Source organism: Brachyhypopomus gauderio, chromosome 1 (assembly GCF_052324685.1).
Source record: "Brachyhypopomus gauderio isolate BG-103 chromosome 1, BGAUD_0.2, whole genome shotgun sequence".
Lineage (NCBI taxonomy): Eukaryota > Metazoa > Chordata > Actinopteri > Gymnotiformes > Hypopomidae > Brachyhypopomus > Brachyhypopomus gauderio.
Genome location: NC_135211.1, coordinates 21,569,739 through 21,586,969, shown reverse-complemented (window position 1 = coordinate 21,586,969; position 17,231 = coordinate 21,569,739). Strand labels below are relative to the sequence as shown.

The window sequence follows — 17,231 nt, the reverse complement described above, 5'->3', positions numbered from 1 at the left end:
GGAAGACGAAGAAGCCCACTGGCCCCGTCATCATCGACCTGGACGAGGAGGACCGGCAGCAGGAACTCATGAAAGGTCTGGTACTACAGCGGTCACGCGCCATGGCCTTACTACACAGCAACCGAAACAAAGTTATCTAGGAATGAGAACCACTGGCTTAGAGTACCAGGATCAGGTGCTTGTTGTTGCGTGCGGGGAGGGGGGGTGTAATAACAGGAGTGTTATAACACCCCCCCCCTTGCATGTCTTCAGAGGACTTTAGCAACATCATAAACACATGAAAACACTCCTGCTGTAAAGGTTCCACCTCAGATATTGATGATAAACCCCCCCCACCCCCCGGTGTGATCGGCAGGCATCGAGAAGGCCCTGTCGCGACCCGGTCCAGACGTGGTGATCTGCGACGAGGGCCACCGTATCAAGAACTGCCACGCGAGCACATCGCAGGCGCTGAAGAGCATCCGCTCGCGGCGTCGCGTGGTCCTGACGGGCTACCCGCTGCAGAACAACCTGCTGGAGTACTGGTGCATGGTGGACTTCGTGCGGCCCGACTTCCTGGGCACGCGGCAGGAGTTCAGCAACATGTTCGAGAGGCCCATCCTGAACGGGCAGTGTGTGGACAGCACCCCGCAGGACATGCGCTTCATGCGCTACCGCAGCCACGTCCTGCACAGCCTGCTGGAGGGCTTCGTCCAGAGGTGAGCGGGACCGGGGGGGGGGGGGGGGGGGGGGCTTGTTTACTTTTTGTTTGCAGTTTGTGTATTGGCATCAACATGACATGTAAAAAAAAAATAAAATAACAAAGTTGTAAAAGTTTCTCATTCCCTACAAATGTAAAAGGACATTTGTGTTTGCCTTAGTCAAAAAACTTTGGAATGAAACGCATCCTCTTCCAGGCGAGGTCATGATGTCCTGCGCACACAGCTGCCCAACAAGGAGGAGCGTGTGATCCTGGTGCGTCTGTCTCCCCTGCAGAGGGCGCTCTACAAGGAGTTCATGAACCGCTTCCGTGAGGCGGGCAACAGTGGCTGGCTGGGGCTCAACCCCCTCAAAGCGTTCTGCGTCTGCTGCAAGGTACAGAGCAGCGGACCCTCCGCACCACGGCGCTGGTGCCCTGTACACGAGACCTCTGGATGCTCATGGGACAGAACATGGGACTGCCCAAAGAAGGGGCCAGTGGGCGTAGTCGTCGGAGTGGGCGTAGACGCCAGGGTGGGCGTAGACGCCAGAGTGGGTGTAGAAGCGGAGAGGAGTTTCTAATAAACTGTGGGAGATATCCACGATGTTAAGTGTTTTACATGGCACTGGGGAATCCCTTAAACACCATTTAAAAGATTTCATCTCCATTTGTCCCCTAATTTAACAATCCTGATGCAATAAATTATTGCAGCTAATTAGCAAGCTCGTCTTGATCTGTCTGGGAACCCATTAAAATGTAGAGACTATGTAGATCTTGACAACCAGGATGGACAATTTTTTTGTACCTTTCTCCAATATTCTCTTCGTGTACACATGGCTAAGAGTAACTGTAGCATGAAGGTATTCGGTGTGTTGGTGTGTCAGGATGGCACCTGTTCTAACCCAGGTGTGCTTCTTTGGTTCCATCAGATCTGGAACCATCCAGACGTCCTTTACGAAGCGCTACAGAAGGAGAACCTGGCAAATGAGCAGGATCTCGACTTGGACGACCTGAACTCTGGCGCTGCAAACCGATGTTCTGCCCCTGGCCTAAAGAACAAGACCTCTGACCCTGCCAACAGTAAGGCGGGGCCTCCTGCGTTGACCCTCCCACCATTGCAGGAACGAACCAATCAAGTCATTACATATGAATGGGTACGACAGCACAGTTGTTTTCAGTTTGTTACATTTCAGTTTGTTAAATTTCTTACATGATGTCCTCACAATGTTTGGCAATATTCACATGCGTGTTATACTGTTTCAGGCTAAGGACATTATGAGTAACTACAAGACGGGCGTTCTGGAGAACTCTCCCAAGATGCTCCTGCTATTTCACCTGATTGATGAGAGCGTCCGGAAAGGGGACAAAATCCTCGTATTCAGGTATCACTGACTGTCTGAGGGGAGCAGAGTAGTCCTGAGAGTGTGAGGGGTGAGGGGGGGTAGTCCTGAGAGTGGGGGGGGGGGGGGGGGGGTTAGTCCTGAGAGTGAGTGAGCTGGATAAGCAGATTAGACTTCTGAACTTTTATTCTGAGCTTGGTAAGAAGGGGATTGTCCTATTGCCTGCAGCCAGAGCCTGTCCACCCTCACGGTCATCGAGGACTTCCTGTGTCAGAGAGCCATGCCCATCAAGATTGGGGAGCAGTACCAGAACTGGGTCCGAAATATGAACTACTACAGTGAGTGCTGAGTGTCCCACATATTCAGGCTTCATGAATCTACATTACAGTGTTCTATGTCTATGGTATGCCATGCATGTGAGTGAGGTTTTATTTGACTTGAGTTCCATTGATTAATTTATTTGTGGTTTTGTAGGACTGGATGGAAGTACATCTACCTCAGAGAGAGAGAGACTGATCAACCAGTTCAACGACCCAGCGAACACCATGGCCTGGGTGTTTCTGCTGTCCACCAGGTAACACGCCGTGTACCCTGCACAAACACAACTAACCTTCACTAACACGCACCTTCCCCACTGGAACCAGGGGACACTTGTCAGAGTAGTACAACCATACTGAATGTACATGGAGACATTCTGACAGTCAGCACCTCTGAGGTTTGATGGGATGAATCAAGCCAACAAAAAGTTTTGCTACTACAAAAAGCCAAAGCACAAAAACACCCAAAATTCAACCAGAAGAAGTGAGTTCTGGGCGGAGCATGATGCGAATGACTTAAATGGACGGGGCACAGTGCATGTAGTTTGAGGGTGGAGCATGATGCGAATGGTACTGAGGGTGGGGCAGAGTGTGTGTAGTTTGTGGGTGGAGCATGATAAAGGACAATAAAGTTCAGTGTTTGCAGAAAAGCAGACCTTCTTAAGCAGACAACAGAACTCATCAGTGAACAGTTCTCTCAGTGTTCGGTGTCTGTTAAGAGTGCATTTCCCATTATGTTGGCAGGCTGGTGTGTGTCCTGCTAGTGAGATGAAAGCCTCTAAAAATGTTGCAGTGGATCTGAATAGAACTGAACTGGATTTCCTTAAATGGACTGGAATTTAATTGATTGTAAAGCAGTGGCTGTGATTTGGATGGGTTCAGGTCCACTCCAGCACACTCAGTGGGTCGGGCCATGTCTTTCAGAGCGGGGTGTTTAGGGGTCAACCTCATCGGGGCGAACCGGGTCGTTGTCTTCGATGCGTCATGGAACCCGTGTCATGACGCTCAGGCGGTGTGCCGGGTGTATCGCTACGGCCAGCGCAAGCCCTGCTACATCTACCGGCTGGTGTGTGACTTCACCCTGGAGAAGAAGATCTACGATCGGCAGGTCTCCAAGCAAGGGATGTCTGGTGAGTGTGTGAGTGTGTGCTCAAGTGAGGGTTTGGGTATATACAAGACCGTGTGGGCGAACATGCAGGTAGTTATGCAGGGGCGTGTGTTTGTGTGTTTCTGATCCTCCTGTTTGTCTCCAGACCGTGTGGTGGATGATTTGAACCCCGTTCTCACCTTCACCCGCAAGGAGGTGGAGTCTCTCCTTCACTTTGTGGAGGAGGAATCTGATCAGAGCCAGCTGGAGGTGAAGCCCAGCGAGGACCTGGAGTCGGTCATCCAACAAGCCTGTCTGATTTATCCTAACCTCATCACCAAGGTAACGCACATGTGCACATGCACACCCATACAAACCCTCAAGCTCAATGGTTTCATTTATCAGGAAGGTGATTCCTGTCCTTAAATGTCTGGCATTGTGTGTCTCCAGCAACCTTTCCACCACGAGTCTCTGCTAATGGATCGCAAAGAGCTGAAACTGACCAAGGCGGAGAAGAAAGCCGCCAAGAAGAGCTACGAGGACGAGAAGCGTGCCTCCGTGCCCTACCAGCGCCCGTCCTACGCCCACTACTACCCGGCCAGCGACCAGAGCCTGTCCAACATACCCGCCTTCAACCAGCGCAACTGGTGAGGGCACTGCTCAGTCCTCTGGACACAGCTCAGTTTACTCGTCAGGTCCAAGTCTCTGAACTAGAAGTCTAACTGCATTAGAGCAGCTGTCTAGTACAATAAATGAATGTGTCCTTCTGCCTTCTTCTGATTGAAGGACTTTCTCCTTTGTTTTCAACGCAGTTTTACTACTTTTGTCTTATTTTACTTGATGTATTAAATATGGCTATTTGGTGCTACTAGGAGACCAGTGCAGCGGTTAGATGAGAAGCCAATCGCAAGCGTGCGGCCGGTGCAGTCCACGCCCATTCCCATGATGCCCCGCCAGGCTGGCATGGGAGGCCACGCCTCCAGCTCCACGTTCCCTGTCAATTACCTGCAGAAGGCTGGAGTTTACGTACAGCGCATCATCACTACCACTGGTACACACACACACACACACCGCCCTGTTAAAATTCAATTTTCTACAGGGTTTGGCTCACGATTAACAAAAATATAAGATCACCACTTTATTAGGAAATGCGGAAGTATTGATCTGAATTAAAGGCTAGGTTCTGACCCTCCTCTTGTATGTGGTTAGATCATCAAGGCCCTCGGGTATCTAGGTGGGGAACTCCCAGGGAACAGCTGGGTCCCCAAAGAAAGGCCTGGTTCACCTCTCTTTAACTAGGTAGTGGATATGACTAGCATCTTACTGTCTGTACATGTGAGTGCTCTCATCAGAACATGTGGAATAGGGTGGGCGATATGGGGAAAAAAATGTTAACACGATTTTTTTTTGCATAAAATCACGATAGTCTAAATGATTCGAAATCACGTTTAATCACATTATTTAATGGTTGTTTATTTTCAAAACGCCCAATCTTAACATCTTCACGTTCTCTTATGTTTCATCCTGGAATTACAAGAGGCTCGTATTTGTTAACGTAATACAAGAGAACTGTTCAGTCAGACAGCTATTTGTTGTCAAACGAATAGTTACAATTTCAAGCATTTTCAAGTACTTTAGCCTAAATTCCAGCATTTTTCAAACCTGAAACACAAAGCAACATTAAAATTTGTCGGGTAAATGTTCCTTCTCCTGTTTCTTTATACTACCACATATCGTTTCGGACAACACTGCAAAGAATGTGACGCGGCAAGTATAAACGCCTCCACCGTTTGCGGGGGTTCGCGCTAGGTGTGCGGAGTAGCGTGCTACGGTCACTCACGAAAGTATAAACCACCGAGGCCGTAGCTTATGAGGTGGCTGCCCCCACTGCCCGCATTGTTTCACTTTCGGCATATTCCTTGGGATGCCTACGTCTCAAGTGATTGAATAAATTTGTTGTGCTGGCATCAGACGTTTTCACATGTTCTTTGCACACCTTGCATATCGCAGAAGTTTGGTCTTGGTCAGTGGAAGAAAATCCGAACCAATTCCATATTACAGAGGTGGATTTCCTCTTTACCAGCTCCTTGGTCTGGCTTTCAGCCATCGTTGTCCACTTTTAGTTTTTACAAACACAACATGGATGCGTGGAAGACGCACAGTTCGTTGTGATTGGTCAGTCCTACGCCCTACATCTGCCGCATCAGTGGGAACCAGCATAAAAAAATTGCACTGATTAGCAAAGGCGATCTATACGATTTCTCTAATTTGGTAGATTGCCTGCGATTCTCCACTCGTCCTCGCCATTCACAATTTTATATAGTCAGATCGCACACCCCTAATATGGAATAATCAGTTCATAGAGGCACAGCAGTCATTCAGGTAATCAGTGCAGCCATCTGAGAGTAAGTGAAATATGCACTCATTCTTCTGTATGAGTGTTTTTTTTTATCATTCTACATTGTGCAAGCTATGGATGGATGGATAGAAATAAAAAAAAGAACTACTTTAATTTGAGTATTTGAAGTGGAGAGGGTCAGCACCTTTAAATACCTGGGGGTCCACATCAGCGATGACCTCACCTGGACACACAACACCACACATGTACTAAAGAGGACTCAGCAGTGGCTGTATTTCTTGAGGAGGAAATTTGGTATGTCACCCCAATCCTCAACAACAACTACAAATGCATCATCGAGTCCGTCCTGACCAACGGCATTACTGTGTGGTACGGCAGCACTACTGCAAAGGACCGCAAACGCCTGCAGAGTGTGGTAAAAACAGCCACTAAAATCACAGGGATTAAACAGCCCTCTCTGCAGAGTATTTATCAACACAGAGTCCGCCTCCGTCATCAAAGACCCCACCCACCCCCAACACGGACTATTCACACTCCTACCATCAGGCCGGAGGTACAGGAGTGTGAAGTGCAGAACCAGCAGGTTAAAGAACTCTTCCCCCCCCCCTGCCATCAGACTCTTGAACAGCTGAGCTGATTTCTACCCCACAAACTCTTTTGCACTACATTACGGATTACTGCAATATATTTATTACTTAATGTATCCCACCATGGCACAATGTAAATAGTTCTTCTGTATTGTACTACCATTCCAACCATTGCACATTGTAAATAATTTTGTATTTGTATTTTGTATTTCCTGAGAGTATATTTGTTTATATATTTCCATAATTCTTCTATTCTTTTTATTTCTTATTTACTTACATTATTACATCCAGGGCGGACAGCAAAGTAGAAATTTCATTGTACAGGGAAGCTTTCTCCTTACTGTGCATATGACAATAAAGCTTTGAATCCTTGAATCATTGAATCCTATTCCAGTGTGTCAAACATTGCTGTTATTCAGCTCTGTAGCTGGGCAGTAATCTAATTCAGCACATTAGATTACACATTAGAGTTTTGTTAGGGTATTGGATGAGGGGATATTGGCCCCATTAATTGTGGTAAAGAAGGACTGAGGCATAGGCCTACCTGCCTATTTTACTTTCATCGTTGAGCACTCGGTAATCTTCTCTCCGCTTTCCTGCAGTCTTGTTTTAATCTTTTCTTTTTAAAATTATGGTCAAATTTACCTACCTTGATAACCTATGTTGAAAACCTACATCTTAATCTACATATTATTTGATTGTCTCAGGCATGACCATTTTTTGTAGAGCTTGTAACTTTTCTGGGAAATCTTCAGTAAAATCATTAGTAGCAGAATTGGTTTTATCAAGACTTAAGGTAAAGTTGTAAAATCTGTTTAAAATCTGGACAGTAGTTCACTAGTTTCTTCAAGGAGACCTAGATGTCGGCAGCTGCTATATAAGCTGTGGAGCCTTTACATTCAGATTTGGAGAATTATGTTCTGCCTCTTGGAGAAGTAACGGCTATAAATGGCTGAGCTGCTTCTCTGAGGACAGTTCTCATTTTTACCCAGCCAGGTTTCTATACAGATAATACAAATGTAGTCTATTAAATCTATTAAAGACTTCGGTGTGTGACCTCACGTTGAGCATGATGGCCTTTAGTGCGGTGGTTACTGCAATTTTTTTATTTAATTTTTTACTGCTTAATTTAAAATTAACTAAGTTAAGCTTGTTAGAACCATTGTTCTGTCTTTTGCAACCATGGCAACAGTTGGAGCATGAATGGTTGTTAGTGCCGTGTGGTGCGGTGATTAATCTCCCCACTTTTCAATCTCAGAGTTCAGCCAGTCTGTCTCTTCAGTTCCTGCTGGCTCCATGGGTAAACGGTGCTGCTGTTCCTGTGTGTCATTAGTGGATGCCGGATGTTGTGCAGCAGTTTTGCTATCCACAATCAGGCTGGAAGGAAGCTCTTCCTCTTTTAAACAGCTCATCACTTTTCTGGATACTGAAATTGTCTATAAATCTGGTGTGATGAGCTCACGGTGAAGAGTCAGCTGTATATTACAACAGTCTGCCTTGCCCAGTCCCATGGGTCCTGGTGTAGGCACAGGTCCTGAGATGAACCCCCGCAGAGGAGACATGCTGAATCCCAGCAGGCGGTTTAGGGTATTTCAGTATTTTGGACTGTAGTTTGGGAACATGATGTGCATGATGATACCATCCACAGGGATTTTCTGTATAACGTCATAGATAGTGGTACATCGAACCCTGAAGTGTCAGAGTAAATTCGTCTGTATGTTTGTAATGACAGAATGAGTCACCAGACCATGGTTTCTCCGTTGTGTAGAGCTGCCCGATGTACTTGTTTGCTGGTGTGGGCGGGCAGTGTAGCAACACTTGTGGTGAAAGGTGCGTGCGTCTGCGGTTAATCCAGCAGCGTCCACTGAGCAAGAGTCGACACCCCAAGTTTGGGAGGCTGTTGACCTCTGTCCCCTGCTGACGTTGGGACACAAGGCAGAGTTCAAAGGTGGAGAGTGAGTGAAGGCACCTCACAGCAGCTCTCCAGCCTAACGTCTTGCTGCAGTGTGAGTGTGGGCGGGGCATACTGTCTTCTCGGGTATGTGGAAGTCTTCTTGTTTCGGTTAATGTTCTCCCACCGTTTTCTCCATGGACTACAGATATCGTGATCCCGGGCACGAACAGCTCCACGGACGTGCAGGCCAGGATCAGCGCAGGGGAGAGTATTCACGTCATCAAAGGATCCAAAGGTACTTTCGCAGCTGCTCTGCACAGGACGCGTCTTAAAGCTGCGCGGCTTCCATATGCAGGCGGCGCACCAAGACTCTGCACACAGTGCCACCTGGTGGTTCAAATTCTCTAGGACAGCTGCTCTGTTATCATCTATTACGCCTTGAACGCACTTGACCATATGTAGTTTAAAGTGTTTTTCTCCAAGCCAAACCTCTGATAATGTATAAGGCAGAGCTGCAGGTTCAGGGGCTTAGAGTGCGCATGTGTTGTCAGGTACATACATCAGGACGAGTGATGGAAGGATCTTTGCCATCCGCTCAGGAAAGACAAGAGCCGGTGAGGGAGGAGGCCCTATGCCTAGAGGTATGACATCATCAGGGTGCTTACCTTTACGGTTGGAGCACGGACACACAAACACGAGGGGGTTACAGAGCTTCTGACACATTTGGTAATATCTCTCCCTCTGTGTGTGTGTGTGTGTGTGTGTGTGTGTGTGTGTGTGTGTGTGTGTGTGTGTGTGTGTGTGTGTGTGTGTGTGTGTCGTTCTCTCTCAGACATTGCGAGTTCTGTCCTACGTTCAGTCAGCAATGGTCGAGCGTCTCCTCCAGATATGAAACGCTTGACTCCAGACAGCGTACGCCACACTTCCCCCTCCAACAGCCCGGATGTGCTCCGAGAGCTGGGTCGCTACACCTCCGACACCAACCCTGTTACCACGACTGACGACCTGCTTCCGTCGGACACTGGAAAACCCTCCGGCCACGAGCAGCACCCCCAGCCAGGCCACGCCCCCGAAGCTCACTGCAGGCAGCTCGGCAGTGATGTCATCAGCGGGTCTGCGTCCACCCTGGATGTTCAGAGTTTGAAAAGGAAACTCATGGCAGACAGTCGAGGCTCCAAACGGGTCTCTGCACCAGCCGGATCGCCTGGAAGTTACCCAGGATTCTCTCTGAGCGGAGGGTATGGAGTGCCATCCATAGGCCTGCACCAGGCTCTCCTGGGAGCTCTGGGTCACGTGACTCCTCCCGTGCTGGGCGGGTCCAATAGACCTCATTTCCTGCCGGGTCAGGCGGGGCAAACACTGGCAGACCTGCATACCATGTTTCCCACCGACACTTTAGGCTCCTCCCACTCCTCCACTGGCTCAACGACTACAACGTCCGGGACCTCGTCCTCTTCTGCGCCTTCATCTTCATCATCATCCTCACTGCCACCCTTCCTATTTAACCCCAGCATGGCAAATATGCTGTCTGGGTTTCCGATGTCCTACAGTCAATCTCTTATGCCAGACTCTTCTAGAATGTTTCCCAACACCTCCCTGCACCAAGGGAGTGCTCTGTCTTCTGCCCCTACCAGCTCAGCAGCAACATCCAGCTTCCTTTCCACTTCCAGCCTGCTGGGGGCAGCACTGAGTCGGCCAGACCTGCAGCCCACTCTTGCAGAGAACGGGGGAAGCAGTTCTGATGACGACGTCATAGAGGTGATTGGGCAGTGAGTCGGTTGCATCTGGTGTGCTGCGATTGGCTGCCACATAATTCCATTGTAGTGAAAGGAGAAATCCGATTGGTCCACAGACAAGGTATGTGGGTGTGAATGCTGAAAATGCATGAAGAGGGGTGGAGAGACTGCCACAGACAGTGGGCAATTTCATGTCATAATGGACTGTAACACTGAGCTTCCACAATGGCCCTTCATTAGCTGTATCTCCAAAGCGGATTGAGATATGGACCCAACCCTCTCGCCATCGTAATGACCAGAACTTGATGTGATCGTCTATATGGACAGACTACATCCATAAAAGGTAACTTTAGAAATATTTAGCTGTTTGATAGAAATTGTAGCATTACCTGAACGGAGGGACAAAAACATACCACATATGTGACCCATTTTCCTTTTTTAATTTATAATCTTTTACCTACTATACATTTTGTAACAGGTGGACCTCCTGCATATACTAATAATTTTGGCCATTTGAGACCACAGGCAGGGCATATGTGTTGTTTGGGGGGGGGGGGGGGGGGGGTCTACCATAAACAATAAAGCCATTTTTGCTTTGGTTTAGTTCAGCCTTTTAATAGAAAATGGGGAAAAACCATAAACTCAAAGAATGTAATTTCTTGTTAGCCTTCGAAGCCTTGTGGTGAAGGGAGAGTAGATGAGGTGTAGTTTCTGTTGTAAGCCTTATATTAACAAATGAGTTGTACATCACTCCTGTAGCATCTCCTCCCCCCTAATGACCATCAAGCAGAAGATTGTGTAGACTGTTACCTCCCTGAAACCCCAGATGTTTGTTTATTGATATATTTGGGCTTGAAAATACTTGGATCATGTACGATGTGTGCATAGTTCATAGGTTGTGTCATCCGTGTTTGGACTACAAATATGACCAAAGTGTGACTTTTCAATTGATGTGGAATGTTCCAAGTAATTGATGTGTTCATGTTAACCCTTCTGTCTGTGCTGGTTGACTGACGAGTTCTTCAGCCAATCACTGTTCTTGGTGCCTATTGCAGCACTTCCCTTGGACCCCTCCTACCACTGCTGTCTTATTGGAAGATGCCCAAGTAAATCTTGTTGGGCTATGTCTATAAACAATGTTCTTTAATATAGCATTTTTGTATTCTTTATTTTATAACATCTTATCAATGGAAGCATAACTGTCCTTTTTTCCTTTGATGTATGATTTTGGCATAATTATTTATTTATGATTGTCAATTAATTTGCATAGTTTTGGGGTTTTGTACTTTTTTTTAAGAAAAAGAAGCAGTAGCGTCCCTCTGTTTCCACCATGTTGAGTTTTGCTCACAGTTTCTTCATGTGTTTTGTCTGGTGAGTTTAAGACCAGTATCTGTGATGGATCTAGAGGGGGTATGCGCTCACAGACTCACTGTACAGGTAGAGATCAAGACTCATTAGCTCTTGTACTTAGCACACAGAGGAAATTAAAATGACATTGTATTTATTTAATGTTGTTTTAACAGAAAATAAATTCAACTTTCTTGCTGTATTTAAAATGTCACTACATTTGTCAGACGCTTTATGATTCTACATAGTTACAGTTAGTGATGTACAGAAGACTTGAATACTTCAAGTGTACAATACAAACAGGCCAAATAACCATTATTTAAAATATAAAAGACTAGAATACATTAAATCATTTTGGACAAGAGTGACATATCCAATGAGAGCATCAATTCTGCTAAGATCAAGGGGGCATGGTTTCAGGTATGCCTCCTCCATGGTCCCTTCCTGAGGCATGCACAGTCATATGAAGGTCAGAGGTCATTGCCCTCAAGAATTTGTTGCAAAATACCCAAATTTAATGGTCAATTAACAAGAGCTAGTATAAATCTTGACATTTTTGCTAAGTTTGCACATGGACTTCATGATGTTTCAAACTTTTTTAAAAGTTTCTCTTCTATGATAAAAAATGTTTGGTCTATATGCCCTCACCAGATTTACTTAATTTAAGTAATCTTTTCGAATAATTTTACGGCGGCCTTAAATATTAAGTGTTGCTTTTAACATATTTTAAACCACAGAGAAAAGTTCTGTCAGAAAAAAAGTAATAAATTTTCCTTTAACACATGTCAGTCTGATGCGTTAACACTGAAGTCGTTTCTTTGCCATGTAGGTGTTAGTAACTTGGCTCATGACTACAAGGGCGCCGAGTGTCGGACATAAAGCCACTAGGTACCAGGCAGACCCGCTGACACTTGCGGTGAACCAAATGGAGCAGGTGCCCAAAACCACGCTCCCACTACCGAGCAGATACGCCAGGAGCCCCGAGGCGGCATGGTACCGTTTCAGCTTTGCCAGGGACCAACCTTTAGCTAGTTTGGGGTACAAGATGGCCAACCCTCCCACCGACTGAACCGTGGCGACACACACCGTTATAACACCGATCAGTGCATGCCAAGTAACAAAGTGCGGTTTGCTGTTGAGGTGTTTGTTGTAGAAGATGGCACCAAAACCCAAAATAGCGCAGGACGTACAGAGCCACTGTAGAATCCAATGGAGACGGGCTTTGGTCTGGTGCTTCGCCCTTCTGAAAGGTGAGGAATGTGGGGAGAAGAGCAGGATCGCTTCAGTCATAAAAAAGGTGAACTAGAAGAGTACAAAGAGTTTAGTCACGATGGGTGAGCCATAGAATGAAACAGATTACAGAAACATGAATACACTTTCTAGCTAGCTAAAAGGCCTGAGTGAAGTTAAAATCACCATATTTAATTACGACGCTGAAGTTGGTTACTTATTTGCCTCTTCTGATTCATTTGGTTACTTAATCGCAGCTCAAGTCGGTTCCTTATTCATAAAGGGTGAGTTCATGATGCATGTCCTGCTCACTTTAACAGATGAATTAACCAAATAAGAATGGGATCATAAATTTACCATACTGATTTTGTGAATGGATTTTTTTTATATATATAATGAAAGCATTCCTTTTGTAAAATGGTTTCTATTTCAATCATTTCCTGTTGTCTACAATTTGTACATGATAATTAATTTAGTCTACATTTCTTCTGTAATGAAAACGTATTCTCAGAAAGACTCTTGATTTTAGATTTGAAAACTTTAAACAGAGAAATGACACATGCAGTTCTAGAACACAAATGAATCGGAAGATGAAATACCAGCTCAGGTTTTAGGGTATAATAACCACAGACTACACATATGACATTTTCAATAAGGAATAGGCTAAGTCTCTTTGTGTAACCAGCATTTGTTTTTGGCAAGGGCCATGGTGATCTCATACATCACAACTGTGCATATGTATGTCATCACAACATGGCATGTTGAGCAGTGGGCATATAGGTGAATGGATTCAAAAGGATAATTTCAAAGGCTTACTGAATGCCTTTTTATGGTAACAAAAGCATCCTTAAGAACCATATAGATATTGGCCTGGCCACACAAAATTTCATGCCTCAAATCAAACTGGCAAAAAAGCATCCTGTTGCACACAGGTCAAATGATTCAGAGAGCCAATTTCAGAGGTTTGCTGTATACCTCCAAGATGTCAGCTCACACAAATAACAAATGCCTCATAAATAACATTCCTAGATAAACCTGAAATTGGCCTGGCCCACATCATTTTATCCCTCAGATCTAACTGGAAACATTGCACATAGAGCAGTGGTGTGCACAAGTCAAATGGTGCATAGGGGCAATTTCAGAGGCGTACTGTATGCCTATATGGTCTTGGGCCAAACGAATAGCATGTGCATCATACATAACAGGTTCCTATGTGTTGATGCATATGTTATTTTATTGGCTCCATTTGACCTGTGCACACCACTGCACTATATGCATTGTTTTCCAGTTAGATCTGAGGGATAAAATTATGTTGGACCAATTACCAAAATAGGGTTCCTCTCATAGGGTTTCCTCTCTTTATGATGCATTTGTTATTTCTCTGCTCCACCATAAAAAGGCCTTCAGTAAGCCTGATTCTGCATTCACAAAATCAGTATGGTAAACAAACTTAAATTTATGATCCCATGCTTATTTGGTTCATCCATCTGTTAAAGAAAGTGAGCAGCACACGCGTGGTGAACACACCCTTTATGATTAAGGAACCAACTTGAGCCGCCGAATAAGAAGTATAAGCGAATAAGTAACTAACTTCAGCGTCGTGATTTAATTTGGAAATATTTTCACTTTACTCACAATTTATTCATCCCGTTTAACACTTACCGCGAGGGTCATGAGGAATGGGTGCCAGGAAAACAAACCTGTATAGATAAAACAGTTTAGCTATGTTATCATTTCCATCTGCGAGTCTGCCGCGCTAACACGGGATGCTTCGCTGCCACTACGTACCGGTGCCAGGCTTGGAAATGACCGCCACAATCACGGTGAACGCGGCGCACAGTAGGTGCGTGAAAATGCCGCAGGAAACCCTGGCGTAGGTGTACAGTTTTGGCTCCGTTTCAGGATGCAGCATTGTAACTTGGTCACCTCGTAGTTCCACCAAAAGTGCACGAATCTTCATAGAGCAAAATAACTGGATATTGTCAACTTCAGATTAGCTCCATTTTAACTTCACAGTGAAATTGTTGCGTCCATCGCACCTTATCTTAGTGAAACGACAGAGGACCGTTGTCCATGCAAGATTTCCGCTATATCAACTTGCTGCCAAAGTAAAAGTCCTATGTTTGGGAAACAAAACCCAAACGATAGTCTAACTAGCTTCATGCGCTATGTAGTTCGTTCATTTACTTAAGTGAAATGCATTTGTATTATTTAGATAATTACGAATAGCATTAATTAAATAAACTGATCTGTTTTAAAAGTTACTATTAATGTAATTTGTTTGAACTTTTATTTTGATCATGTCAAATTATGAACGTACCTTAAAGCACAGATTTTGTAGAAATCCCAGCAGTGCTGACGTGGTAGGTGGTTTCAGTTACCCTGCTCCACACTGCACCCCCCCCCCCACCCCCCACCCCCCACCCCCCCCACCACCACCACCACCACCACCCCCATTATGACCCATTGAGTCCCAATTATTTGTGTGACCCATACATTGTTAAAGTATAAGTCTAAGGTTAGGAATAAGGTTAGAGCCTAGACTATATTATTGTCTGTTTTACTGGTATGCTCCAATTACCAATTACATCATATACAGGAGAAGGATGAGGAGGATGGCCCAGATAGAAAAATAAATGTTAATTTTCAAGAATCATAGATATGCACTTAATGGCAAATTTATTAGAAACCCATTCAAACCCATCTATTAGCACATTGAATCTCCTATGACCTTCAGAATTACAAAAAAAATGTTATGGCATAAATTCCAGTAGGTGTTGAAATCATTCTGCAGGAATTTTGGCCCATACAGACTAGATATCTTCTCACAGTTGCCACAGATTAGTTGGAGATATTGACATGGCCTGAACAACCCGTTCTACCACATCCCAGAGATGCTCTGTATGATTAAGATGTAGAACTCTTTGCAAGCAAGTAAAACTCTTTTATTTTTCGCAGTGTTTTTTCACAGTACCACAAATTACTCAGTTTATCTTGACACTGCTACACAAGAAAACCCCACAAGGTTGCTAGTTTTGGAAATACTGGCCCTGGATACCCACAATCAGGCCTCACTCAACATCTCTCATTTTGCTCAAGTGTCTCATTCTAACACAAATTCACCCTGAAAAATGATCTATGGAAATTGCACCTGATTTTATGCTGCATTCTAGGGTCACATGTTTAATTCCCATACAGGGAAACTCCAATTGAGAAAGGTCAGGTGTCTCAAAAGAAGTAGCCATTCAGTGTAAATCACTTTTGTGCACATTTAATAGAAATTTAGAAAATGGAAAGATTCCATCTTGTGAACAAAGAGATGCATACCTGTCAAGTTTTGTATTTAAAAATACGGGACATTTCCCGTATATGACGTCATCACCTAATTTGCATAATCAGTTATTTGCATATAGCCGCAATCGAGGCTGTAGGAGAAACGAAAACATCTTTGGAGTGGCAAAAGTGAAGAAAAAACACCCCAAATATGTTTTGAACTACAAATGAATAAAAAAATTAAAAATTTCTAGTGGTATTTCTAGCTACAAATGGGGACATCTCCTGGGCATATTTCTGTGCCTTTAGCCCGCGTTTGTGCTTGGCAGATTGTTCGTGCTGACGGACATCGTTCCTTCCCCCATGTGAGACACTAAAATCACAGCTACATATCTTACAGAATGAGTAGCTATGCCCCTTCATGCTCCTCTTTAGGAAAATAAATTCCCTGTCCCATTCGTCAAGGTACACGTACGCTTAGCTTTTTAGGCAGGACTGCCTTCTCTCGTTAAATCCTGATTTGTTGTTCCACGTTTGCTCCCACTGTCGACACTAAACCCGCGAGTTTTAATTAATATATTTTTTAAAGCATTCATGTGCCGCGCCAAACAGAATTCTGTCACTAGCCTCGCGAGAACTGCTACCTGCAGTAGTCTGGGTGGCAGTTCTCGCGAGGCTAGTGACAGAATTCTGTTTGGAGCGGCACATGAATGCTTTAAAAAAATTATAATTGAAAACTGAAAATACGGGACAAATACGGGAAAATAAAAATACGGGACGTCGCCGGGACAGAGCGGTAAAATACGGGACTGTCCCGGCCAAAACGGGACACTTGACAGGTATGAAGAGATGCCATCTTCTGAGTATTTTACAGTTTCATATTCTGACAGATTGAACAATTATTAATTGTGAAATTCAGACATACTATTAATAGAATTTGTAGTAGGATGATTATGTTGAAAGGTATTTTTGTAAAAGGTTCTGTATGGAAACACTGGTATAACCATTTAATTTATGTTTATAGTATATGAGCCTTTGGCTAGACTCATTGTATGATAGCTGTGTATATCTGCACCTTCTGTCCTCTGAGTGTACTCCCTCATACTGGGGTTGCTGGTGTAGTATCAGTCCAACAATCTTCTGTTCCTCTCCTGTGTTCCAGTAGCCTACTTCACTTCTCATCGCCCTGTTCTTCCAGCAACTACCACAGACCTTGCTGACCAGGCCAATATCAAAGCTGGTGTATCTCTTCTATTTATGTGTCTTGTTGTTAACAAGGTGGACAGGAAGCATTTGAGACTTTGCATAAGAGTCCTCACTAGAAACGCCCTTGCTGGGATTTGAACCCCCAAACCCCAGTACCAAAGTTGTTCATGTGTGTG

General features: G+C 44.8%; 2 protein-coding genes across 6 annotated transcripts in view; one reads left to right on the top strand and one right to left on the bottom strand.

The window, feature by feature from the left end:
- The window catches only part of rad54l2 (RAD54 like 2), a 22,326-nt gene extending 10,778 nt beyond the window's left edge, over positions 1-11,548 (top strand). For all 5 annotated transcript variants that reach the window (XM_077002574.1, XM_077002555.1, XM_077002565.1 and 2 more), the window contains exons 9-22: positions 1-75; positions 356-698; positions 897-1,074; positions 1,609-1,833; positions 1,943-2,061; positions 2,248-2,357; positions 2,494-2,593; positions 3,261-3,466; positions 3,590-3,765; positions 3,874-4,070; positions 4,296-4,474; positions 8,469-8,558; positions 8,815-8,904; positions 9,096-11,548. The exon at positions 1-75 is cut by the window's left edge and continues 122 nt beyond it. In XM_077002574.1, the coding sequence (XP_076858689.1) occupies positions 1-75; positions 356-698; positions 897-1,074; positions 1,609-1,833; positions 1,943-2,061; positions 2,248-2,357; positions 2,494-2,593; positions 3,261-3,466; positions 3,590-3,765; positions 3,874-4,070; positions 4,296-4,474; positions 8,469-8,558; positions 8,815-8,904; positions 9,096-10,036 (3,029 nt within the window). In that variant the 3' untranslated portion in view covers positions 10,037-11,548. The remainder of the gene's footprint in view (positions 76-355; positions 699-896; positions 1,075-1,608; positions 1,834-1,942; positions 2,062-2,247; positions 2,358-2,493; positions 2,594-3,260; positions 3,467-3,589; positions 3,766-3,873; positions 4,071-4,295; positions 4,475-8,468; positions 8,559-8,814; positions 8,905-9,095) is intronic.
- Positions 11,484-14,668, bottom strand: cyb561d2 (cytochrome b561 family, member D2). The gene is made up of 3 exons (XM_077002588.1): positions 14,365-14,668; positions 14,239-14,276; positions 11,484-12,648 (listed from the first exon to the last, which is right to left on the bottom strand). Exons 1-3 carry the CDS (start codon positions 14,534-14,536, stop codon positions 12,145-12,147), a joined length of 714 nt encoding a protein of 237 aa, XP_076858703.1. The 5' UTR covers positions 14,537-14,668; the 3' UTR covers positions 11,484-12,144.
- Positions 14,669-17,231: the final 2,563 nt, after the last annotated feature.